Below are 27,998 nucleotides of genomic sequence, written 5' to 3'. Positions count from 1 at the left end.
CTGACTGTGTGACGCCCACCCCCAATTAATACATCTACAACACAACTCCTACATCTAAGAGTTGGGAGTATTATGGAAAATAGGGGCAGAAGAGCTAATGAACCAGGACGTCTGCTGTGAGATAATGTCTTCTATTCTTTACAAAGAAGCTGCATCCATGAAATCTCAACAATATGATCACCTAAACAAAACCTACATTGACGCAACACTAGCTGACATGCCAATATGGGTGGGAAAAATTTCATAAGACCCCCACCCTCAAATGAAGGACTACAGGCAATCAATGGCTGTTAGGAGTGAGAGAATCAGTCTTCTCCAGGCACAAGCCTCCTGATAGATTTATCAAATCCCAAATGGTCAGCCCTAAATACATATGAACAGGAATAACACTAAATGGACTCAGTAGTGTGTATGTATATACACACACGTTACACACATAAACACACACATATATATAAAACAATAATTAAACAGGTGGTTAAGAATTTGAGAGAGAGTAGGAGGTACACAGAAGGGGCTGGGGGGGAGAGAGACCAGGATAGAAAAGACATAGTATTTATATATGAAACTTTCCAAAGTAAAAACAAATTTAAAAATAAGGCAGTAAGTAGTAGTCATTTACTGCTCACTTATAAACACCATCTGACAAGATCTTAATGCTCCCATTCACAGAAACTGTGCCACAAATAAGGTACTGCTGCTTTCAGGGTTTACCTATAAAACTGAGTTCACTCCACCACTCTGAAAACAATTTCAAGCACCCTAAACAGACAGAGAGCTAGGTGGGGTTGGGTCAGGAAGATCATCTGAAGTCATAAACACATTCTAGAACCTTAAAGTCTATAGTGGAGACAAAGTCTTACATAACCTTGTATACCTGTGACTAGGAAACTGTAGTTGCTATGTAATTAAAGTTTTGCTGATGACAGGAATAGACCAAGCAGATGCAGTACTTGGGAGGGAGCAGTTGAAGCCCTGGCGAACAGAGACAGAAAGGTGAGAACAGGTATGTATATGTACACCCAGATCTTTTTTGTCACTTCACCTCCTCAAACTACAACTATGTACTCAGGACACCAAATGTGAATTTCAGGATTTCTGAACAACTCCATGGCAAAGTAGTTTCTCTCACAATATGAAACTCCTGGTAACTGTTTTCATCTTCTAGTCAGCCTATGTAGCTGTGACACTCAGCTTTCAATTAATTAGTCTTCAGGCCTTGGCCAAGACACTTAAGTGCCCCATGCCACTGTTTTCTTACCTGTAAAATGGTAGAAATAACAGTGCTTACCTCAAAGGGTCACTGTGAGTAATAGAAGAGTTACTGAAATAGTTCGGATAGAGCTTAGCTTTTATTCATTAAACTATAAACAATTACTGCCAAAAAGCTTAAAAAAAAATCAAGAAACTGAGCTTGTAACCACAGCTACACAAAGGTAACCAACCTTCCTTCCACATAGGCAGCCTGTCAAGACACATGGTTGTAAAAGGAGTAGTGGGCTGCTTTTCATTCCACCCACTCCTGGCTGCCTGGCTAGTTTTACCTGAAATAATTACATGGAAACTGTATTCATTTAAACACTGTGTGGCCCATTAGTTCTAGCCTCTTATTGGCTAACTCTCACATCCTGATTAACCCATATCTAATAATCTATATGTCACCATAAGGTCGTGGCTTACCGGCAAAGATTCAGCATGTCTGACCTGGAGGCTGGCTCCATGGCATCTGCCTGACTCTGCTTCTTTCTCCCAGCATTCTGTTCTGTCTACTCTGCCTATCTAAGCTGCTGTCCTATCAAAGGCCAAGGCAGTCTCTTTATTTGACCAATGAAAGTAACACATAGACAGAAGACCCACCTACATCACATGGGATGCACATGCTTCAAGCAGTGCACATTAGCCCTTCTCACTTATCCCTTCACTACACACAAGTACACACCTCCTCTTTCTCACCTGGGTCCTCTCGGCTTTCTCTTCACCTCAAATTCTATCCACAAACTCCTAGACCAAAGAAGCTCCTGTCTCCAGCCTACATCATCTCTCTACAGTGAGCCTCCAAGCACACATTAAAAGTTCCCTGTCAAAATGCTACCATTATCTTGCCTGCACTATTCTCAACATAATTCTTTATTGATCATGACTTCTCATGTGTGTTTTAAGTTATAAAGTGGTAGTGTTGTATTTTTCCTTACAACAAACAAAGCAGGGTGGCATACTTGAAACATTTCACTAACTGACTTGTTTTTAACACCTTAAAGATGTTCTCAATATCAGAAAAAAATAAGTACTTTACTATACATTTTCTCCAACCTAAGCCCTCTTATTCCAGGCTTGGGTATCAGGGATTCATAAAGCACAAAACTAAATTTTATTCATGAAAATGGTCCTAAAGACTTGTCCCAACAAAAAACAACCACCTAAGTCTGGGACCAATATGGGGGAGACATGTTCAAACACAAATATGCAATCACGGTGTTGTATTTGGATTCAAAGGTAGATTAAATTTTATAAGCTTTATCTCAACTACTCAGTTTATCTCATAAATTAACAGTGTGATACATCATGGTATTTTCCACCCCATTTCAGTTCTCTTTCATAGTTACAAACTTTCACAATGATTTAAATACTAGTAACAATTCGCCCAAATACTTTAAAGGGTATAGAATTTTAAATTATAACAGTGAACATCAAAAAATTAAAACCGTGACACAATGTTACCCAGATCTTTGAAGATATTTTATTTAAGTTAAGAATTCACATAATAACAATGTCAAAAGTTAGCAGTTCTAAGATAAAGCAGGACCACCAAGTAACAAATTTTAGAACTCAATGACCTGCCAGTTTTAGAAATATGAGACGGTTTAATACATAAATTGGAGGAATGTGTTCACTAAAACTCTGTGCATAATATAAAACTTTTATTAATATCATTTGTCATTATTTGAAATTTTTACAGTGAGATTTATATAATAGGGTCACAGTGTTGTAAACAATAAATTTGCAGTCTACTTTTTCTTTTACTTGGCTCAGATTGTGAACTTAAGGACACTGGAGAACTGTGGTCCTCTAGCATCTAAGTGCACTACTAGTACTCCTCTGAAGAAAAAGTGGGACAAGTTCTCTAAACTGCATTATGAAACCAGGTGTTTGCATGCATGTACATACATGTAGATTATCTGCAGAGACTGTTGTTAAATGTTGCAGCTCATTTGTACAGACTTCATACCATTTCTTAGCACTGTACTCCATTCTTAAAGCCTTTTGGTTGTTAAAAAAAACAGGCTTGGTTTCAATAATCTTTGTCAATATTCTCTTTAGACAGTAACAAATAGTCAAAATTTGGCCAAAAATCAAATGTCTTTATTTGACATATTCCCATTTACCATGTAAGTTATAGTTCAGGACCTCATAATGTACTTCTCTCTTGATGAGTCCCCACATGGTGTCTGAAGGACAAAGCCCAAAGTAGGGTCCCTGCCCTACCCCACCTCTGCAATTCTTATGGCTGAAGATGCAAAGAGGTTTCTACCTCTTCTCTAGGCTGTTCAACAGATAAAGCGTGATTGTCTGATGATCTGACAATGTGGGCTGTAAAGACCAGCTTCATATCCAAAAATACAACCAATTTTCTCTACTGTTCAATATTTTCTAAAAGCTTAACTGAGAAGCAATTTCATAGATATTAGTCATATTTCATAGATATGATAATCACAGTAACTAAAACAAGGACATATGGAAAAAAGCATACTATATTTCCCAAATGCTTATCTTAGGGTTCTTATTGCTGTGATGTAAAAACACCACGACCAAAAGCAACTTCAGGAGCAAAAGGTTTACTTCAGCTCACAACTCTCAGTTCGCACTCTGTCACTGACGGAAGTCAAGAAAAGAATTCAAGGCAGGAACCTGAAGGCAGAAACTGAAGCTGAGAGGTCATAGAGAAATATTGCTTACTGGCTTACTCACCCAAGGCTGCTCAGTCTGCTTTCTTATCAACTCAGACCCACCTGCCCAGGGTTGGTACCATCCACAGTGAGCTAGGCCCTCCCATATCAATCACTAATCAAAAAAAAACAAAAACAAAAAACAAAAAAACAATGCCCTACAGGCTTGCCTATAAGCCAATCTTTTGGGGGCATTTTCACAATTGAGGTTCCTCTTCCCAGATGACTACAGCTTATGACAAGTTGACAAAAAAAAAACACTAACAAGTATGAATTGTTCAAATTGTAAACTTCACATAGGAAATAACTTCAGAGAACTCTAAGTAAGCTTTTTAACAAGTCTGTTATAGACAAATGCATAAAAATTCTTCAGAGTTCTCCAATAGGCAGTCTGCCCTACAGTATGTCATTTTAAATCAGTCCTGGGTTTTTCTTATGGAATGTGGACACTAGAGAAATCATAGTGTGAGACTTCTATGCAAAATAAAATAGATCTCTCAAGCTAGTGGCTAAAAGTTGGTTTAGGGACCATACAGTTCCACCCTTGGACAATGTGATTTTAATAATGAGAGCAGAAAAAATAAATGTGGTTTATTTACAAACAAGATATTGTCCTTAACACTGTTTATTGTTTATTGTTTTAAAAGGCCTTATAGTTAAGTTTTTGTTTTTTAATCTAATAAAGACTAGGGTATATCACTACTACTTCTGTTTGCCTCCTCCCCTTGTGCTAGAAATATGAACACTAAATTTGTGATTTACCTCTTCTAATGGAGTTGGAGGAAGGCCACTTGTTGGTTCCCAGCTGCTAAGCCCCGAAATAATCACACAGAAACTATATTATTTGCAGTACTGTTTGGCCAATAGCTTAAGCATATTGTTAGCTAGCTTTTACATCTAGAATTAACCTATCTCCATTATTTTATATTTCACCATGAGGTTTGTGGCCTACCAGCAAGGTTCCAACATCTTTCTTGGGCAGGGCTACATTGTTTCTTTCTTACTCTGCCTTCTTCCTCCCAGTTCTGTTCCCCTATAGCTCTGCTACAGGCCCAAAGCAGTTCCTTTATTAACTAATGATATTCACAGCATATAGAGGGAATCCCACATCACCTCCCCCTTTCTGTTTAAATGAAAATGTTTTTAACTTTAATATAGTAAATTACACATAACAAAACAGGTATCAAGAAAGAATTACAGTTACAATATTTATATCTACTTTCTATCTATTCTTCAATTCCATCAAAGACGCCAGAAGGATACAATATTACCTAAGGAAACAGGAAGTTCATTGTAAGCAACTTCCAAAACTCTAGAGTTGACAGAGACATCCCCCTACCTGGACAGTCACCCAAAGTTCTTCTGTACCATTGGGGCATCTATCTTCAGCCTACAGGCCCATGGTGTCCAGTAGACTTTTCCATGAAGCAGGAAATTTCAAAGACAGTTCAGCCTATATTGGCAGTTTGTTAGTCACATTTTTCTGTGTCCTGTAGAATGTCTAGTAGACTCTTTCATGAAGCAGGAACCCCAAAGGACAGTCTCACCTCTAGACAACTTTAGCAGTCATTTCTCTGTGGGTCCTGCATATCCAGTTCATATCGTATACTGTCAAGCAGTCGAGGCAAGAGCAGCTTCTTGCCCAAATGGCTAACAAATTCCATGAGGAGCCTCTTCAATGCCCATCTTCCTCTTGAAGTAGATTGGTGCTGCTAGGAGCAGAAGTGTCTCATTGTCAATAAAAGTCCTAAATTCTTAAAAAAAAATTTAAATGCCATATTCTGTAGTCTTTGAAAGATTTGAGGAATATCTATCTAACAGAAATATATTTCTATATATCAAGAAAATCTAACATGACTATAAGCTTGACTATTATAGATGATTATATATTAACCTGTATTTTTATTATACACTACATTTTTAAATGAGCTGCACAAACACAATACCTTAATCAAGATCAGAAATACATACACATATAACAAAATTGACCTTAAATTTGAATCAATAAACCAATGCAAATCTCTATAGCATATTCCTCTTTAAATGTAAATAAGAATTTATAAACAATATTTGAGAATATGGGCATAGTTCTCCAAACTGCTTTCTGCTATTCATTGGGCAAAGCAATTTTGGGGGGAGTTCAAGGTGACCTTTCAGGGGCTCTTGGTCCATCAAACCACATTAGCCTGGAATGAATCCACAGGTTCTCATCCTCTGTAAGAAGAACCTCTTTTCCAAAGCAGCATATCCTTAGGTTTAAATTTTGAACATAAAACACCTTTAAAGTATATATGTTGGTTACTTAGTTCCTTCACAGTCAAAACATTCAAAGAAAACACAGTAATATATATAATCCAGTCTTCCTGTGTAGTATTCCATTTTATGTGGTTTATTATTTTTTTCCTCCTTTAATCTATGACTGTCTGTACTGTCTCTTTAAAGACTACCTTTTTAAATACCATTTACATATTTTATAACTGTCTATATATTTTTCTTCTCTCTCCCAAGCCCTACATACATTTATCCATCACTGTGATCCATTTAGAAATCTTTTATGTCTGAATATGTCCTATTGTGTATCTGTAATTTTTTACTGTCCAGGAGCACTTCTTAAAATGCTAAGCACTTCTTAAAAACCTAAGCTGCAGCACTACTAGGGGATATACAGCACTTCCTGCTTGCTCTGCAGAGTCCAACATGGTAGAAGTCAGTTGACTTGCCTCTGTGAGCCATGCACATTGCCCCAGTTCCAAATATGCAGCTGGTCTATGTTGAGCAATTAAGCAGTTTGTAACATGCTGTTTACAAACCCTATTTAAATGCTCGATAGCCAGACCCTGTCAGAGTTTGCACTGGCAGCACAGCCAAGAAAGCCGGCATTTCAAAACATCAACTTTTTTTCTGCTACTGCTGAATCAGGAAAACCTCTCTTAAAGGAGCCATGTTCTAGCAAACAGAGCCCAGTCAAGAAAATGCCACTACCAAACCATGCTTAACTCTGTTCTTTTGTGTCTGGGATTCCTTTTTAAGCTTCCTGAGGTTTAACAGCCACATTGGCGCCAATTTGTTGGAGGAGGGTCGCTTGTTGGTTCCTGGCTGCTTAGCCCCAAAATAATCACACAGAAACTATATTATTTGCAATACTGTTTGGCCAATAGCTTAAGCATATTGCTAGCTAGCTCTTACATCTAGAATTAACCCATCTCCATTATTTTATATTTCACCATGAGGTTTGTGGCCTGCTGTCAAGGTTTCAGCATCTGTCTTGGCAGGGCTACATTGTTTCTCTCTTACTCTGCCTTCTTCCTCCCAGCTTTCAGTTTAGTTTTCCCCACCTAGCTCTGTTCCCCTATAGCTTTGCTATAGGCCCAAATCAGTTCCTTTTTTAACTAATGATATTCACAGAATACAGAGGGGAATCCCACATCATACTGACTTATGAAAAGCACTATCTTACCTACTATTAAGTATGTCTCCTATTACTCATTCTCTCTATAATTATTTACCTTACACTATGTTATTTTTTGAAGGCCAATTTAAATTAATTATGGAAAAGGAGCACATAACTAAGACAAGTCTCTTCAACACCTGCTTTCATAACTTGTATTCAGTTTACTCAAATACGAATGAATGAAAGTCTGTCCTTGATAGGTACAAAAGTTCTAGCTCTCATTTTTCAATGTCAGCCTGAGAAGCGTTCGACCTGCTGGCCTCAATACAAGCTCAATGAGTATCCTCTCCTTTCCAGTAACATATGACTTCAAACCCTGCCAGTCCAGTAGATTTACTTTATCTTTTTTTATTGAAACAAAATAGTACGGAAAACAGAAAAACCAAACACAAATGAGTATTTGGAAATATTGATAACACATTGTGTGGTAATACTCTGACCTCAGAGCTTCCCACTTTCCCCCTTTTTTGTTTTCTTCTTTTCTCCTTTCCCTTTTCCCTTCCTTTTATTTACTTCTTTGCTGGGGAAGCTTAGGAGGTGGCACAGCTAGATGTGGCCTCTCCCACTGAACTTAACTTCCAAATAATTTTTTGGGAGAAGGGGAGGGCAGTTTGAGACAGTGTCTCACTATGTAGCACAGGTTGTCCATGAACACAAAATCCTTAGCCTATCAAGAGCTGGGTTTACTAGTGTGTGACACCATGCTTGACTCTTTAGTGCAGGTAGACTTTTTGGTTGGTTCGTTGGCTGGTTTTGGTAGGATGTAGTACACTTGTTCAACTCAGGTCAACAACTTCAGTGTGTACTGTATTTTTAATCTGGAATCCAAGAGTCCCTGTGTTAAAGGCCTGATGCTCGGTCTGGTTAACAGGATGTGGGGAACACTGAGAAGCAGGAGACTAATGGAAGGCTTTCAGGTCACTGGGAGTGTTCCAGTGGAGACATGTGGGATACCAGATGTTTCCTCTCTTTCTCACTTTCTAACCATTATATGAGTGGTTTGGGTCTACCACATTTTGAAAATGTACAGTTGTAGAGAGAGAGGAACAATTAATTTCAATTTCTACAATCATAAGCCAAAATAAACCTTTTTTATATACAAAAAATACAGTCTATGTATCCTAAAACTGCAAGTCACACAAACAAGTTGGCCTCGAATTCAGAGATCTACCTGCCTCTGTCTTCTGAGTGCTGCGATTAAACTCATATGCCACCACACCAAGCAGCCTTCTCTTCTTATAAGCAGATTATTAAATATCCAACACAATGACAAAACATGATTACAAAGAAAACATATGACATCTTTGAAAATACTCTAATTCCTATCAGCTGCTGAAGAGGTAGGTCCATTCAAGAAAGGCTTTAAATAACTTATATATATCCAGTGTGGTTTGTAATGGGGGTTGAATATCGTAAAAATAATAGTAAGTCATATTTTCTTCTTTTTCTTTCTTTATTAAAATTTCCACCTCCTCCCTGCCTCCCTTTTTCCTCTCCCTCCACACCGCCCCCTCCCTCTCTAGTCCTAAGAGAAGTCAGGGTTCCCTGCCCCGTGGGAAGTCCAAGGTCCTCCCTTCTCCATACAGGTCTATAAAGGTGAGCATCCAAACAAACCAGGCTCTCACAAAGTCAGTCCATGAAGTAGAATCAAAGCCCAATGCCATTGTCCTTAGCTTCTCAGTCAGCCTTCATTGCCAGCCACATTCAGAGTGTCCAATTTGATCACATGATCCATCACTCCCAGTCCAACTGGCCTTGGTGAGCTCCCATTAGATCAGTCCCACCGTCTCAGTGGGTAGATGCACCCCTCGTGGTCCTGACTTCCTTGTTCATGTTCTCCCTCCTTCTGCTCTTCAGTTGGATCTTAGGAGCTTAGTCCAGTGCTCCAATGTGGGTCTCTGTCTCTATCTCCATCCATCTCCAGATGAAGGTTCTATGGTGATATGCAAGATATTCATCAGTGTGGCTATTGGACAAGGTCAGTTCAGGCACCCTCTCCTCTGTTGCCCAAGGAACAATCTAGGGACCTCTCCTTGGACCTGGGAACCTCACTAGAGTCAACTCTCTTGTAAACCCTAAATGGCTCCCTTAATTAAGATATTTACTTCCCTGTTCCCATATCCACCCTTCCTTCATCCCACCCATCCCATTCCCCCAAGCTCTCCCGAATCCCCCCCTTCTCCCTTCTCTCTACCAATTTCCCCTTACATCCATCCCCCACATCCCCGTGCACCCAAGTTTTGCCTGGCAATCATGTCTACTTCCAATATCCAGGAGGATAACTATATGATTTTCTCTGGGTTCACCTTCTTATTTAGCTTCTCTAGGATCACGAATTACAGGTTCAATGTCCTTTAATTAAGGCTAGAATCCTCTTGTGAGTGAGTACAAACCATATTCCTCTTTTTGGGTCTGTTACCTCACTCAGTAAAGCGTTTTCTATTTCCATCCATTTGCATGAAAAATTCAAGATGTCATTGTTTTTTACTGCTGAGTAAAACTCCAATGTGTATATGTTCCACACCTTCTTTAACCATTCTTCTGTTGAGGGGCACCTAGGTTGTTTCCAGGTTCTGGCTATTACAAATAGTGCAGCTAAGAACATAGTTGAACAAATGCTTTTGTAGTATGATAGGGCATCTCTTGAGTATATTCCCAAGAGTGGAATTGCTGGGTCCTGAGGGAGTTTGACTCCCAGTTTCCTGAGAAACCGCCACACTGATTTCCACAGTGGCTGCACAAGTTTGCATTCCCACCAACAATGGATGAGTGTTCCCCTCACTCCACATCCTCTCCAGCATAGGCTATCATTGGTGTTTTTGAGTTTGGCTATTCTGACAGGTGTAAGATGGTATTTCAAAGTTGTTTTGATTTGCATTTCCCTGATCGCTAAGGAGGTTGAGCATGACCTTAAGTGTCTTCTGGCCATTCGAAGTTCATCTGTTGTGAATTCTCTGTTCAGTTCAGTATCCCATTTTTTAATTGGGTTAATTAGAGTTTTAGTGTCTAGTTTCTTGAGTTCTTTGTATATTTTGGAGATCAGACCTTTGTCTAATGAGGGGTTGGTGAAGATCTTCTCCCAGTCGGAAGGCAGCCTTTTTGTCTTACTGACAGTGTCCTTTGCTTTACAGAAGCTTCTCAGTTTCAGTAGGTCCCATTTATTCATTGTTGCTCTTATTGTCTGTGCTACTAGGGTTCTACCTAGGAAGTGGTCTCCTGTGCCCATATCTTGTAGACTACTTCTCACTTTCTCTTCTATCAGGTTCAATGTGGTCAGATAATATTGAGGTCTTTACTTCATTTGGACTTGAGTTTTGTGCATGGTGATAGATATGGATCTATTTTCATTCTTCTACAGGTTGACATCCAGTTATGCCAGCACCATTTGTTAAAGATGCTTTCTTTCTTCCATTGTATAGTTTTAGCTCCTTTGTCAAAAATCAGGTATTCATAGGTTTGTGGATTAAGATCTGGGTCTTCGATTCGATTCCATTGGTCAACTACTCTGTTTTTGTGCCAATACCAAGCAGTTTTCATTACTGTAGCTCTGTAATAGAGTTTGAAGTCAGGGATGGTAATGCCTCCAGAAGTACTTTTATTGTATAGGATTGTTTTGGCTATCCTGGGTTTTTTTGTTTTGCCATATAAACTTGATTATTGTTCTCTCAAGGTCTGTGAAGAATTTTGTTGGGATTTTGATGGGGATTGCATTGAATCTATAGACTGCTTTTGGTAGAATTGCCATTTTTACTATGTTGATCCTCCCAATCCAAGAGCATGGGAGATTCTTCCATTTTCTAGTATCCTCTTCACTTTCTTTCTTCAAAACCTTAAAGTTCTTGTCAAATAGATCTTTCACTTCCTTGGTTAGAGTTACCTCAAGATACTTTACGCTATTTGTGGCTATCGTGAAAGGTGATGTTTCTGATTTCCCTCTCTGTACCTTTGTTCTTTGTGTATAGGATGGCAACTGATTTTTTGGAGTTGATCTTGTATCCTGCCACAGTACTAAAGGTGTTGATCAGCTGTAGGAGTTCTCTGGTAGAGTTTTTGGGGTCACTTATGTACACTATCATATCATCTGCATATAATGAAAGTTTGATTTCTTCCTTTCCAATTTGAATCCCCTTGATCTCTTTATGCTGTCTTATTGCTATTGCTAGAACTTCAAGCACTATATTGAAGAGGCATGGAGAGAGTGGACAGCCTTGTCTTGTTCCTGATTTTAGTGGAAAGGCTTTGAGTTTCTCTCCATTCAATTTAATGTTAGCTGTTGGCTTGCTATATATTGCTTTTATTATATTTAGGAATGAACCTTGTATCCCTAATCTCTCCAAGACCTTTATCATAAAGGGGTGTTGAATTTTGTCAAATGCTTTTTCAGCATCTAATGAAATGATCATATGGTTTTTTTTTCCTTCAGTTTATTTATATGATGGATTACGTTGATAGATTTTCATATGTGGAACCAGTCCTGCCTCTCTGGGATGAAGCCTACTTGATCATAATGAATAAATTTTTGGATGTGTTCTTGGATTCTGTTTGCCAGTACTTTATTGAGAATTTTTGCATCGATGTTCATGAGTGAGATTGGTCTGTAATTCTCTTTCTTGGTTAAGTCTTTGTGTGGTTTTAATATCAGGGTGACTGTAGCTTCATAAAAGGAGTTAGGCAATGACTCTTCTGTTTCTATTTTGTGAATCACATTAAAGAGTATAGGTATTAACTCTACTTGGAAATTCTGATAGAATTTTGCATTGAAACCATCTGGTCCAGCGCTTTTTTTCGTAGGGAGGTTTCTGATGACATCTTCTATTTCCTCATGACTTACAGGTCTATTTAAACTGCTCACCTGGTCTTGACTTAATTTTGGTATGTGGTATTTATCTAAAAACGTGTCCATTTCTTCCACATTTTCCAATTTTGTGGCATACAGGCCTTTGTAGTAAGATCTAATGATTCTCTGAATTTCCTCTGTGTCTGTGGTTATGTCCTCCTTTTCATTTCTGTCTTATTAATTTGCGTGTTCTCTCTCTGCCGTTTGATTAGTTTGGATAGGGGTTTGTCAATCTTGTTGATTTTCTCCAAGAACCAGCTTTTTGTCTCACTGATTCTTTGGATTGTTTTCTGTGTTTCAATTTTGTTGATTTCAGCCCTCAGTTTGATTATTTCCAGTCTTCTACTCCTCCTGGGTGAGTCTGCTTCTTTTTTTTTCTAGAGCTTTCAGGTTTGCTGTTAAGTCTCTATTGTGAACTTTCTCCATTTCCTTTAAGTGGGCACTTAGTGCTATGAACTTTCCTCTTAGCACTGCTTTCATAGTGTCCCATATGTTTGGGTATGTTGTGCCTTTATTTTTGCTAAATTCAAGGAAGACTTTAATTTCTCTCTTTTATTTCTTCCTTGACCCAGGGATGGTTCAGTACTTGACTGTTCAGTTTCCATGAGTTTGTAGGCTTTCTGGGGTTAGAATTGTTGTGAATTCTAACTTTATTCCATGGTGATCTGATAGTACACAGGTGATTACTACAATTTCTTTATATCTATGGATATTTACTTTGTTACCCATTATGTGATCAATTTTTGAGAAGGTTCCATGAGATGCTGAGAAGAAGGTATATTCTTTTCTGTTTGGATGAAATGTTCTATAGATGTCTGTTAGGTCCATTTGGTTCATTACACCTGTTAGTTCTCTTATTTCTTTGTTAAGTTTCTGTCTGGTTGACCTGTCCATTGGTTAGAGAGGAGTGTTGAAATCACCCACTATTAGAGTGTGGGGTTTGATGTATGTTCTGCTTAAATACATGAAAATGACAATGTTTAAACTAGAAACTGTTCTTTCATCTATTTAAACTTCTCAAAAACTGAGTATGACAACTTAAATGCATAAAAAGAGAGATACACAACTAAACTTTGTTTACTGTTTTCATATTAGCATTCTCAAATTGGGCTATAAGCATGTCACACACATTTAGAAATCCAAGAAGCTCAGACTAAAACCAGAAGTCCTTAGATTTTATGCAAAGACCTCTACAACTAGGCATCTACCAAAGTTTTCCATTTGTCAGATCACCTACCAGGTGAAGGGAAATGTACCAGCCTCTCAAAGATCATTGGCTGAAGGAGGTTCCCACCAACAGGTAATAAGCAAAGCTCTGCTTCTGGCTTGGCCCCTGTGACTGACAGTAGCAACTAGATAAACACAGACACTGCAAACAGGAGCTCACTGAAGCCCACTAGCATACCTCAAACTTACTGAGTGTTTAAAGGCTATTTCTTTATTAACTAGTGCTTTTTTAAAGTGAAAGCTTAAAACTATTTAATTTTTTTCAAAATAAGTGAGTAATTTTTCTCCACTTAAAAATAAAATACTAAACTTTACACATAAAGGAAAACTAGTATTTAAAAATATTTTGTTAATTGTTTCAATTAGTTCAGGGACTACTATAAGACTATTTAAACAACCTGTGTTAGCTTCTGGTTAAGTTTAACCTCTCATTCTACTGGGACTGTTACTAAGTTGGTAGCAAAATGAATATATAAAATTATGTTCTGATAACCATGTTTTTTGCTTAGATTTATACAAGGTTAGTACTCAAGCAACCAATTTTACACAAATAAACATGGAAGTTTCACACTCCAAACAAACAGAAACAAGAAACCCGAGGCCAAACACATCTTCAACTGTATTTAACATCATAGATTTTTAATGTTATCTCGCTATACTCATTCTATTCTAGGTACAGGCCTACTCTTCTCTTAAATTCAATTAAAACCTAAAAGTCAACCTAGTTTCAAATTCAAACTAAACACAGAAAGGTATTTTACCCATTTTAAAATTTCCATTTGGGCTCCAACATGCTGACATCAGAAAAAAAGACATATCAATAACCTCCCTAAGGTGGAAAACCCCTATTTTCATTTTCTAATAAAAGTCATGTCAAGACCCAATTGCACAGAGACCCAAAGGCTGCTTTAGTCTGACTTCAGAATAGAGAAAATGATCCATGTTTTTTTTTTGAATGTTTCTTTAAAAATAACATAGTTCCGGGGGCTGGAGAGATGGCTCAGAGGTTAAGAGCATCGCCTGCTCTTCCAAAGGTCCTGAGTTCAATTCCCAGCAACCACATGGTGGCTCACAACCATCTGTAATGAGGTCTGGTGCCCTCTTCTGGCCTGCAGGCACACACACAAACAGAATATTGTATACATAATAAATAAATAAATAAATTTTTTTTTAAAAAAAAAAAAGCACAGTTCCAAAGAATAGAAACAAGGAGATCCCTTTGTGCAGAGTCTACAACCAATTCCTGAACACAAACTGGGTCCTTCCATCACATACTCGAGAGCATTCAGCTTCTCAGTGGCCTTCCTTCTTCCAACCGCACACATCAGCACACAGATTGATAAAGAACTGGGCTGGGGATGTGGCTCAGTGGTAAAATACTTGCCTGCCATGCTCTTGGCCCTGGTTTGAATTCTCAGCACCACTTAAAGAGCACAGAGACAGTGACCAGTAAGACTATGGTACTTAAAGTTCTGTAACTAAAAACAGTCTATTCAAGATATTCACTGCTCATACTTAACACCCAAAACTCACTTAACTTCTAAACTAACACATGTTAAATTAGTATTTAAACCCAATTAAAGCATAAATGCTCCCTGACTCTAATCTTTCAATTTATATAAGCAAAGACATGAAGTAAATCAAATCTACTTCAGTTAATAAAGCTGTTAACCTCAAGACAAGTGAAAAAGTCCCAAACAATGGCTCACTTGTCATTCAATAGAGAGAAAAATCAATTTTCCTCAATAGAGACTAAGTTCAGCCTCTTTACGGTGTATCTGGTTGAGCTGGCACAACAACTCTAAAATGGATCTGAATTTAAACCGATACAATCTTATCACAAAATAGCTAATTTCCTTCCTCTACACTTTACCCATATCCTAAATTAAACAATTTTATTTATTTACTTATTTTACTGAGCTGAAAGCACCAAAATAATATACTTTCTTCTCCCATTTTTCCTCCAAAATAATCTGGTAAGACACTTTCTAGCTATCACCCTAAGAGTCATTCTATTAAGATACAAGAGAAGACAAGCCTTTGCCTAGAGCCAAACTGAATAGAACAGTTCTCAAATGCTCCATCAGCAACCAAAAGGACTGAGGAATCTGTTACAACAAGGAAAGGCTTGTAGACTGAGAGGGTGTGTCTAAGTTATATGCATACTTCTGTGAGTGTGAAAACAACCCAAGAATCAGTCATGACAATGTTTTCTTGGCCTAGCAGTTTACCACACACATATACACTCAATACGGCCTGCTATGATATAACCCTGTAAGAACAGCCATAAAATGTTCTAAGGAAAACTAAAAGTACCAGCTTATAGACTCTCACTGATTGTTTTAACCTAGGGAGGCCACAACAACTAAACATTTTCTAACTTCTGTGGAGCAGGTAGAGTTTGGTATTATGATCATTCTCCAACATTCAAGACATTCATTTCAAAATTGAAGGGGAAAATGAAGTATCATTTATAAACTAACAAAAAAAATCTAGAAATTAAATTATACCATAAAGCCAAGCCTTTTGCAGAACTTCTAGAAAGACTCTCTCAAGTAACCTGGTTTTGCCTAAGACCAACCAGAAGGTTCTCTAGTGAAATCTACAGTGAGAGCTCTCATATCCAAAATCTGTAGAGAAACAACAGTCCCCTCCAACAAAGGCAACACATGAATTTTGGAAGATTAGCATTCACTGTGAACTCCCTGGAAGAAGGCCAAGGTCTATCCTGGATCCTTCCAACAAATCAGGGTATGCATTCATCACGAGTTGGAAAGCGGCCATCCTCCTTCACAAACTAAGAAGGAAAAACCCATCTAGAAGCACTAAAACCTCCAGATCATGGCATGACAAATTGCTTTTTCAAACAGCTTTACGGTTTGCAGAGGGCTCATCACAAGCAGTATCACATTACCCTCACTTTCTCTACATAAAATTCAGGTTTAGGGCCAGTAAGATGGCTCTGTGGGTAAAGGTGTTGTCACCCAATAATGCAAGCCTGACAATCCGAGTCTGATCCGAGAAACCCATACAAAGGCAAGAGAGAACCCACTCCACAGAGTTGTCCTGACCTATACTTACTATAGAACAATGTACAACACATAACGCCACATCAGAAGACACAATGTCTCTCTCATTCATGCGCACACACACGTGTGTGTGTGTGTGTGTGTGTGTGTGTGAGAGAGAGAGAGAGAGACAGACAGACAGACAGACAGACAGACAGAGAGAGAGAGAGAAGCATGCACAACTTTTTAAAAAAGTAGGATTGGAAAGGTTTAGTAATCTTGCAAAGTGGCAAGGCCAATGTACAGCTCTAACCTGTACTCTCAATCTCACATTCTTTAGAATACATGGTGAATCTGGGAGTCTTCTCCAAATCACTGACATTTAAGAAGGTGTAGGACTGTCTGGATCATGCACAATGTATGAATAAACTCTTAATTCAAATGAGCACATGCTCTTATTTTATTAACATACACATGATATTTCAGTTCAAGTACCTGAATGAGAAAAATGAAATCTTTCTTCTGACTGTGAATTTAAGTTCATTATCATAACCAAGAACACGCAATTTGGCCTTAAGAGGCCTCAGTTTGCAACCTGGTTCATGAGAAGAGGGAATAGGAGCCTTATCTACCAGCTGCAGCATGCTACTTAGATGGCATAGAACTGTAAAGAATATGAGCACTGAGCTCAGCAGTCCAATAGACTGTAGTGGCCAGGAATGAAGAGAGTAACAGGACGGCAGTAGGAACTGCAGTCAGATCAGTAGAGTTGACAAACCCAAAGTATTTGAGAAGTTCATGAACTTAAAGGTATTAGTGCAACCAGTATCCAGAGGTCTCAAGAATCATTAACTTTATGCCAGGCACAAACTTTTAAAATTTTCCCTGCTTTGTCTCTATATAAATAGTATATAACCATACAAAACATGCTTAGCTAGAACAGACCAACTTATTGAAAGACAAATTGTAAAATAGAACAGATGCAAAATAAAATTCTGAATATATAAAGACTGTGAAAAATCAATAAAACACAAAAATTTGTATAGACAAAAAAACAGAAAAACAGAAATGAGCAATATACAGAAAATATATTACTCTCTGACAATCCTACAAATGCAAATGAGATGTAATTTTCTTTCATTTATGTAACTGCCAAAGATGAAAATAGTGTTCAAATCTTGCTATTAAATTTCCCAACTATGAATATGGAATGTCATTCCATTTACTTATCTTCCTTACCCTTTTGTAGCAGTATTTTGTGACTTTCAGGCTTTAAGCTTTTATTCTCCTTGGTTAAACTTATTTCTAAATACTGAAATCTTTTTATGGTATTATAAATGGATTTTTCCCTTAATTTCCTTTTTAGTTTGTTCATTGCTAGTGTGTAAAATTGCTAGTACTCTATGTGTTGATCTTACATCTGGTAACTTTGCTGAGTTCATTTACTATTTTAATTTTTGGTGTATAGTCATTAGGATTTTTAGATAAACAAGGTCATGTTATCAATGTTCAGGGATCATTTTCCCTTTCTTCCCAATTTGGATGACTGTTCTTTCTCATCTCAAAGGGGTTGGAATTCCATGTCAATGTTGAAAAGTGGTGAAATTTTTTTAAAAAATATTTTCAAAATTCACACAAGGCAATACCAAGAAATAAATACTCCACAGGCTAGAGTACAGCTCAGTGGTGTATGGTTACCTTGAAAGTATGAGGAGTCATTGGGTTTAATTCCCAGTAGGAGAGGAGGGAAAGAAGAGTAGAGAAAGAGGAGGAGAAAAGACAAGAGACTTTTTTCTCTTGATCTTTGTTATTTTCCACATATTGTAAGAGTTCATTTGTCATTCCATTAAGCTTGGCCATTAAGCTTCTCCTTAATGGGCCATTACTGCCGCTTTATCATAAGCACTGCAGGGTAAGAACACATAGATGGAAGAAGAATTTTGAGCTGCCCCACTGAACACCACTGAAGGACACTTCTGCTTCTCAGTGTCAGGCTCTCTCCGTGACTTCTGGTGTAACTGCTCTAGACTCACCATATTTGCTCACTAACAACTGCTGCCAACTCTCCCAGGCTCAGTGTCTCAGATTACAGGCCACATCTGCTGCCAATACAAAACAGCTAGAACTTAATTCTGTAAATTGCCCAGTTTCCATTTCTGTCCAGACACTGTGTTAGTCATAACAAGTAGTAAGTTTTGTTTTGTTACAATCGAATTCTATGAAATATCACATCAAATGATCTTCACACTCAGAAATGCTCACTAAGTAATGTCAAACAGAGCTTGTGATTCCATCTCAACCAGAAAGGCCTTCCTGATATGCTCTTACAACTTGAAGGGATATGATCTAAAGTATAACCAAGCCTATACTCACTTGTAGGGAAAAACATAAAGTATGACTGCCTTAATTTACAGAGCAAGAATGCATCCTCTTGATTAGTTTTATACAGGCTTATTTAAGGCATTCTGCGCCTAGTGAATTGTCAATGAAATGAAAAAAATAAAAATTCTGAATTATGACATGCGGGTTACCCTTTACTCTCTATAACTGCTCTTTGCAGGTGTGTGTGTGTGTGTGTGTGTGTGTGTGTAAGAGAGAGAGAGAGAGACAGAAAATTTCAGTGCCAATATATTCTGAAAGTCCAGAATATATTATTATGGTCCAAAAAAAAAAAACTTTTCTTTCCAAAAGTATTTGGAGTTGAAAGCTTTCAGTTTTGGAAGTCTCTTATCTGCCTAACAGTAAAGCAAATACCACCAAAATACCTCAATTACCAACAATCTCCTTACTGAGGCTAATTCTACTAGACTCTTACTACCACACAAAAGAGACACCATCACAAATCTTTGTTATTTTCCACATATTGTAAGAGTTCATTTGTCATTCCACAAAAGTAATAAATGACTTTCCCCGGAAGTGCCCCTTCCCCACTTACTCCTTACCATTTAATTGGTTAGCCTCAAATTCTATGCACGACTTTATTCCTCACATTTCTATGACAATCTCATTTGCAGTCCCCTCAAGGCCTGAAACTAAGGTAGAGGAAATGCTTATCCTCCCTGACAATTTCACCATGAACTGCACTTTATTGACTATATTTCAGAACCATGCTAAATTATCAAATGCAGTCTAAGCAATTATGATTAACATTTCATTTTCTCATTATGTCATCTTAAAGCTCCCTCTTAATATATTTTTCTTAGATTATTCTCAAGTTTTATCTTCCTAAGTATAGCAGTACAAATAATTTACTTCCCCTTTGCACATATGATAAATTACAACATAATTTATAAATGCTAGAAACACTACTCACTTTTTACAAGCTTAAAAAAAGTTCTCAAGAATAATCAAGCTAACACAGAGATAAGATAAAGCAAGTTGCTATTCTACTAAACACTGAGAAATGGAAGCTTCTGTAATAAAGTTAAAACACATACACAAACACACAAAATCACTCTTTACAAAACGGTGGCACTGACTCACACCAGAATTTACTATTTTAGAACTAATAAGATAATAAGAATAAAATGACAAATTAACCCAACCATATACAAAGATAGCCATCTTCTATGAAGGTGGGGGAAAAAATTTCGACAGAAGGACAAACCCCTGCCCTGGGGTACAAGAAGGTCCTAGGCATTCTGCCCTTGGCATTTAATTCCGGCGTTAACCTCAACTAGCTAACCTTTCATGGGTCAAAGAACACAGGGATGTCACATGCCTATTGTCATTCTGAAAAAAATCACAAAGTGCCATGGCAGATTTGATTTCCAAATCCTAACTTGCTATATCCAAAGATATATTTGGATATACTTGCTATATCCAAAGATATATTTCTTGTCAAACTATACAATTACTTGACAAGCTTATCAATGACCTATGGTTATGCCTTTCTACAGCTGTCCCTAGTTAAAATCTTTGGTAGATGGTAGTTAGTTCACTGGCTAGCAAACAACCAAATTGACTATTCAGCCCTATCCTAGTACAGCCACATCAAGTGACAGCCAACAAAACTCAAGGCCTTTCTCACTTCCTCCTACTTGGAGCATCTTTAAGAGGGTGGATTCTGGTGCTCCCAAGTATAATTCATGTGTATACTTCCTGTCTTAGAACACAATAAATGTCTAGTAGATGGGGGAATGAATAAATCAATGAACATACTAATGGAATGAACTCTGGTTGTTGCCTAAATAGATCAATCTTCATCAACTCCACGTGCTCCTTTCACCTCTTCATCTTCCCCTCCATTTCCTACAGTTAAAGCAATACTATACTACACATGCACCGCTCTTTATTTCACAGCCGCTGCTGTAGTAGTATAATGCAATAACTTATGTTTATTTTTGCATAAGGAAGATATAACTGTTTCACACCTTGTTTTTTCCTAAGTCATCTGATCTGTTTTCAATTAAACTGGAAATGACGACAGAAGGAAAAATTATTTATAGTCAAAGCATTGCCTAAATAAAGACCCATATAATGCCAAAGTCATCCTCAACGTTAACACTGGAATGGTGCAAGACAGAATGTCAACGTGCATGCTTGCATCTTCATTATCACTGGTGACTAACTCGTTATCTGCTATTAGTATATAATTTGCTGAAACCCTATTAGCTACCAAATCCTCAACCTCCCCTAAGCACAACAGCACCGGCTCTAAGCACTGAATCCAAACAGCACTCTCCTGTTGTTGAGACCTTTAGGGGCATGAAAAATACTCCAGCATGTTTGTAAAACTAAGAACCTGGGACAAGAAAGGCCCTGGAGAAAAGATACCATGCAGAACAATATCAAACCGGCAAAAGTTTTCTATGGCACACTCTGTGTATTAAAAATTCATTAAAAATAAGCTTTTTTTTTTTAAAGGCAGGGTCTCACTCTATAGCCTGGACTGGCCTTAAAGTCACAGAGATCTGTTTATCTCTGCTTTCTGAGTGTTGAGATTAAAGGTGTGCACCAACATACCTGAATGACTATCTTTTGACATATCAAGTTCAAAACTAAACCAGAACTTCCCTAAAACTTTTGTTCAAATTAAATTCCCAACACACCAGCATTAAGAGGCTAATGCTTAGGAGGTAATTAACCACATGATGGGATTCATATCCTTAGAAAAACGACTTAGTAAGTGTACCCTGTCTCTCTTTTCTGCCCTTTGAGGATACTTTGACTTAAATAAATAAATAAATAAAAAGAACTGGACCTTGGGGGCTCAGTCCAGTGCTCCGATGTGGGTCTCTGTCTCTATCTCCATCCATCTCTGGACAAAGGTTCTAGGGTGATAGTCAAGATATTCATCAGTGTGACTAGGGGATAAGGCCAGTTCAGGCACCCTCTCCTCTGCTGCCCAAGGACCTAGCTGGGGATGTCCTCGTGGACACCTGGGAACCCCTCTAGAGCCAAGTCTCTCGCCGACCCTAAAATGGCTCCCTTAATTAAGATATCTTCTTCCCTGCTCCCATATTTGTCCTTCCTCCATCTCAACCATCCCATTCCCCCAAACTCTCCCCAATTCTCCCCTCTCTCTTCCCCTTTCCCCCTTTCCCCCACCCCACCCTCACCCCCATGCTCCCAACTTTTGCCAGGCGATCTTATCTGCTTCCAATTTCCAAGAGGATCTATATATGGTTTTCTTTGGGTTCACTTTATTATTTAGCTTCTCTAGGATCGTGAACTATAGGCCCAATGTCCTTTGTTTACGGCTAGAATCCACTAATGAGTGAATACATACCATATTCATCTTTTTGGGTCTGGGTTGGGAGGGAGAAGATGAGCAAGGAAGTCAGGACCGCAAGGGGTTGGTCCACCCACTATGACAGTGTGCCTAACTAATGGGAACTCACCAAGGCCAGCTGGACTGGGACTGAAGGAGCATGAGATCAAACCGGACTCTCTGAATGTGGCTGACAATTGGGGCAGACAGAGAAACCAATGATAATGGCACTGGGATTTGTTTCTACTGCATGTACTGGCTTTAGGGATCCTAGTCTGTTTGGATGCACACCTCCTAGGCCTGGATGGAGGGGGGAGGGCCTTGGACTTCCAACAGGGCAGGGTACCCTGCCCTCTCTTAGGACTGGAGGAAGAAGAGGAAGGGTGAGTGGGGGAGCAGGAGGGAAATGAGAGGAGGGGAGGAAGTGGAAATTTTGAATGGCCGTATTTATAAAGCAATAAAATTTTTTTAAAATGTATATAAAAAAAAGAAGTCTCACGATGAGAAAAAAATAAAAATAAAAAACATAATCCATAGAGCAGGCCCTGACCAGGAAGTGTCCAGGAGGGTTTCCAAATATTACAAACTATTGCTATTGCCATTGGTTAATCCTAGAGGTAGAAGTAGGTAAGTTCCTATTACTGGAAACACCATGTACTTCTAACACAGGACCCAGAGGCTCCTGGGCTGGAAATGACCTGAATGCTTCTTCCCTGAGGACTAATACCAGAAATCACCATGAAAGCTTCCAAAGGAGGTAAGCAAACAACAGTTCTAACCAGCCATGACAATTATGAATGACATCAACAACCAATATGGCATGATAATCCTAAGGGTCAGTAGTGCCACTCATCTCTTGGCAGTAACCAACAGTTCTGCAATTGGACTTAAGACTTGTTCAACAAGAGTGAAATCATGCTTGGTACTGGAAACCTAGCCAAGTACTTGGGGCTAGAGAAGTCATGGATCTTGGAAAAGAACCTATAACCATCACTTTACTTAACCAGCATAATCTCTAACCACATTCTAAATACTTGTCCTTATACCCACAGGCAAGTGTAGTGTTTACTCCTCATCAGGAAACTTTTGTTGTAGTAGACGAAGACCATTACAAAAGACCACAACCAAAGTGCAGTTGTGGGGTCCAGTTCCAATGGATAGATCAAGAAAACAAGTCCCCACACCTAAGTCTCAAGGGCCCTTGGAGAAGATGGAGAAAAAAGACTTTAAGAGCCAGAGGATTAGAAAGTTTGCTGTGAGATCATGTCTCCTAGTAATGTCAGAAACTACACCCATAGAATCTCACCAACATGAGCTGAACATGGACAACAAAAGATATACCACAGTGGATGGGGGAAGGGTGAGGGTTGATTATAGGCCTCAACCCTACATAAAGAACTAAGGAAAGCTTAAAGTGGGAGGAAACAGTCTTTCTCAGGGAAGAGTACACCAACTGGTTATCCAATTCCAGATGGTCGGTCCAGAAAAGACACATACAACTAACATTGTATTGTTGACTGAGAAGGTTATATTTAGGAATATATATATGTATACACATACATAAATGCAACAACAATTAATGAAAAAGCAGCCATGAATTTGAAAGAGAGCAAGGGAAGGTGTATGGAAAGGTTTGGAGCAAGGAGGAAAGGGGAAATGATGTAATCCTCACATAAGAGATTTAAAAAGAATGTCAATGCAAAGGATCAGTGCCTCCTAACTCAAACAACTGTCATCACTGACTCCTATTTGTTGACCTTGATGATTTATAAAATATACCCTCAGTAAGCCGTTGTTCAAAGCAAAGTACAAATCACTGACAATATGGCCTTGCGATGAACTTAATCTTCAGCTTTAGACAGGTAAAGTTAAGGTGTTAAGAACTCCATCTGACTAAAAAGAATAGAGATATATGTGCATGTCTGTATAAATTTATTTATACTATACCCTACTTATTATTTATTAGTACTGGTTTATTTTAATTATGTATTATTTTCATATATTACATTGTTAGAACGTAGACTCTATACATTGGCCAATATCATTAGATATATTTATTAATAAATGAGCATTTTTACTAAGCTCAAGTGACTAGAACCTGATGGCTGTACTACTACTTTGAAGAATACACAACTATGCAGCACAAAGTTAATGTGGTAATTACAGTCTGGGTAAATCTGGCTTTCAGAATAAAATTAGGAACAGTAAATAAACTACATACACAAAAGCTCTTATTTTGCTTACAGTAGGGACACATAAGGGTTACTCTGCTGAAGGTAAAATTTAATAATTTTCCTTCGATGAACTAAAAAAGAAAGCAGAATACTAGCCCTAACCAACAGTATTGTGTACTTAATGACCTTCACCAACTACTTATTAATAGTTCTTAATCCTGTAATATATTTTCTTATGAATTAAACACTTTATGCCATCACAAACATATTTTGCTTCACAAATTTTAAAAAAAATGTGGGAGATGGAGAAATGGCTCAGCAGTTAAGAGTGCCAGCTGCTCTTCCAGAGGACCCAGATTTGATTCCTAGCACCCACATGGCAGCTCACAACTGTTCTTAAACTCCAGTGCCAATGACTTTTTTTGGCTTCTGCAGACATCAGGCATACAAGTGGTACACAAACATAATATAAACAAAACATCCATATATGTAAGCTAAACTTTAAATTAAAAATAAAAGAATTATGGTCAAATCTTGGGGAGAGGATTGCAGTTGAACATAGACTTATTTTTTTAAATGAATGTATAAACCTGAATCTTTTATTACTGTATTTTTCTTTCCCATGTATTTAATTTATGTATTAATCTCCCTGGTTCTTCTAATTCTAAAGCTATTTTTATAATTCAGATACGGGATTAAAATGTGTTTTTGAAAAATCTTTAAGCAAAAACTTAAATAGCTCTTCCTACGGAAAAGTCTTATGAAAAAAATCTTAAGCTTGCAAGGTATGTGAAAATACTAACACTTGGGATCTCTCAGTGGTGGGATTATATGTTTGTCTAGAGATGTGAAAAGAATTTGGAGTATTACAACTCTTTTTTTCTTAAAGTTTTTTTAGATTTATATATTTTTAGTGTTTGTATATGGGTGTTTTGCTGGTATGTATGTCTGTGTACCACATCTACAGAATGTCTACAGAAACCAGAAGAGGGTGTCAGATCTCTGGAACTGGAGTTACAGACAGTTAGTTATGAGCCACCATGTGCCTGCTGAGAACCAAAGTCTAACCCTTTCCAAGAACAACTTAACCACTAAGCCTTCTCTCCAAATTCTCTTTTCTTTCTTTCACCCCTGCCCCTTCCACAGGCATTCTATCACTGAGCTACATCTCCAAGCTAACACAGTATTTTAAATCAGCGGTTCTTTGTGGGGTAAGGGTTAGACAACCCTTTCACAGGGGTCACATATCAAATATTCTGCATATTATTACACTTCATAACAGCTATGTGGTTTCTTTTGTTTGTTTGTTTGTTTTGAGACAGGGTTTCTCAGTAGCTTTGGGGCCTGTCCTGAAACTAGCTCTGGTAGGCCAGGCTGGCCTTGAACTCACAGAGAGCCTCCCCAGTGCTGAGATTAAAGGTGTGCGTCACCACCGCCTGGCCCACATTTCTGGCCCACATTTCGTAACAGTTATGAAGTAGCAAAAAAAAAAAAAATGGTTGGAGGTCAAGGAACTGTATTAAAAGGTCACAGCATTAAGAAGGTTGAGAACCGCTATTTTAAACAAATCTCTTCAGAATGTATGGGAAATGGTCACTCCCCCTCTTTTAATATATCCTTCGGTTACCTTCATGTTCTTAAATTCACTGCACACAACTAAAAGCTTGAAGTAAATTCATAAGAAGACTAAGCTACAAGGTAACTGCCAGTTTTGTCTCCTGGTTATGGTTTGGTTTATGGTTTTGAGATAGATTCTTGTGTAGCTCAGGCTGGCTAGAATTCTCTCTCCAGCCTCCTTTGTGCTAGGACTGGTGACACATATACATCTTGTCATCTGTCTTCAGTTCTCTGAGGAATATTTTATATTCTTAGATTTATAGGAAATCTGACAAAGTTTAATCTCTATAATTTAATCACTGATCCTGTAAGAAGCACAGAGAGAAGCACTACTGGATGTGTGAAGCAAAATTCCACCATTCCTATTGAAAAGGCGAACATGGAAAGGCAATGTCCAGCCAGGTGTTGAGGTCGTGCCTGTTACTCAAACACTCGGGAACTCAGGAGGCAAAAGCAAGGAAATCAGATCTGAGGGAAGAAAGCCTGGGCTAAAAGCAAAACTGTCTCAGAAAAAAATAAAATAAAAGTGGTGGGTGGGGGAAAAACAAAAGAAAAACAAGCAAATATTTCTTAGTTTCCTTCTGATTCATACAAGTAATTTACAACATATGATTGTATAAATAAATGTATAAATGAATAAATGTATAAAATAAATGTCTAAAATATTTAAACATATTTAACAACAGATTTAAAATATACTACAAACCTGGCTATAAGGTATGTTTATTTACTGATCAAAAAATAAAGCAAAATACAAATGCTGTGCATAGAAAATAGGTGGAACTCAAAAATAAGTGTACTTATAAACTGATGCATGACTCAAAACCTACCTTCCCATCAAAATAATGCTATACAGTGATTATCCCTCAGTCTGGCCCACAAAACCTGTTTAGCAGTTAGTGAGGCATGTTTATTTATCCCACACTACCCTCTGTGAATGACACTGGTAGTCAAAAGGAAGAACCTGGTAAATGTAAGGAAAACAAGTTCCTCTCCATGTAAGTTTTCCAGCAGAGAGGCCACCCCAAGGTCTACCATCTCCAGGGGAGCAACTTAAGTCCAAATACCCAACAATACGTGAGTGAGTGAGTGAGTGAGTGAGTGAGTGAGCGACTAAGACAGACAGACAAACAGACAGAGACAGAGGGGAGGCCCTGCCTTCACAGCTCATGGTTTAAATACACTGAAAAGCCTTTATCTCAGGTGCACCTACAACACATGTCAACTCTCTCCTCTGACAAATCCTGCCTCCTTCCTTCTCCCACAAAGAGCACTCCACAAGAAACTTCTTGCCCATAAATTTCTTTCGAGAGACTATTTTCCAGTATCTAAGACAAATAACCAACACTATAAACTCCTTTGAACTGTTCTAATATACTCTCTTTAACATATAATAGCTATCTTGCTTCATATTTATGGTAGGTATGATAATCTCATTTTACCTATGCAGAAACTAGGCTTAGAGAACTTAAATAACTTGCTCAAAGAAATCTGAGAAACTGATTTAAAATGGGTCCAAAAATGCAAAGCAAATACTATCTACATCTACACAGAGCTGTTAAGTGACTTAAGGTAGAATTAGTTCAAAGGTTGTGTTCAAAATGAATTGTCTGGTGAACCTTGTTCAGTCATGAAACAGGACTTTATAAAGGTATGCACAATTCAGGCTCACTGAAAATTGGATATACCATGATCAAGGTTTCAAATATTTTTAGAGCTGAAGAAAAAAGGCTGAGGCCTAATGGAGTCGAAATTTCAGAATGAAACCAGTTGTAATCTACTGCCTGATTACTAGATTCTAAAAATAGTGAATGACAAATCTTGTCCACCTACAAACATAATAATGTTCCAGTATATGCACACAGATGTTTACTATGTAGGAAGATGATGGCACTTCTTCACATTAGCTTGTTTCCTCCAGTCCTTGCAAAAGGCTTCCAAAATTAGTATCTAAAGAATAGAATGCAATATCCTTTGCATTCTTATTCAAATGCACAACAGCAACCAGTTCGATTGCCTCCACTCCA

The 27,998-nt window shown here is 38.0% G+C and overlaps 1 protein-coding gene and 1 long non-coding RNA gene across 3 annotated transcripts in view; one reads left to right on the top strand and one right to left on the bottom strand.

Annotated features, from left to right (window-relative positions):
• Heca (HECA ribonucleoprotein granule regulator) overlaps nucleotides 1-27,998 on the bottom strand; it is a 53,945-nt gene that overhangs the window by 22,713 nt on the left and 3,234 nt on the right. The window contains exon 1 of one of the 2 annotated variants that reach the window (XM_085688771.2): nucleotides 5,284-5,338. The exons of the other annotated variant lie outside the window; for it this stretch is intronic. Within the exon in view, the coding sequence (XP_085544897.1) occupies nucleotides 5,284-5,323 (40 nt within the window). The 5' untranslated portion in view covers nucleotides 5,324-5,338. Of the gene's footprint in view, nucleotides 1-5,283; nucleotides 5,339-27,998 lie in introns of those variants that run through there. 2 annotated transcript variants of the gene reach the window in all.
• LOC125394570 (uncharacterized) lies at nucleotides 846-26,578 on the top strand. Its single transcript, XR_007230268.3, has 3 exons — nucleotides 846-1,006; nucleotides 22,850-22,937; nucleotides 26,284-26,578. It is a non-coding gene; the product is annotated as an uncharacterized LOC125394570 (long non-coding RNA).

This window comes from Myodes glareolus, chromosome 1, assembly GCF_982192425.1.
Source record: "Myodes glareolus chromosome 1, mMyoGla1.1, whole genome shotgun sequence".
NCBI classification, from domain to species: Eukaryota; Metazoa; Chordata; class Mammalia; order Rodentia; family Cricetidae; genus Myodes; species Myodes glareolus.
Note: the sequence above shows the minus strand (reverse complement) of the source record. Positions and strands in the feature narration are given on the sequence as shown.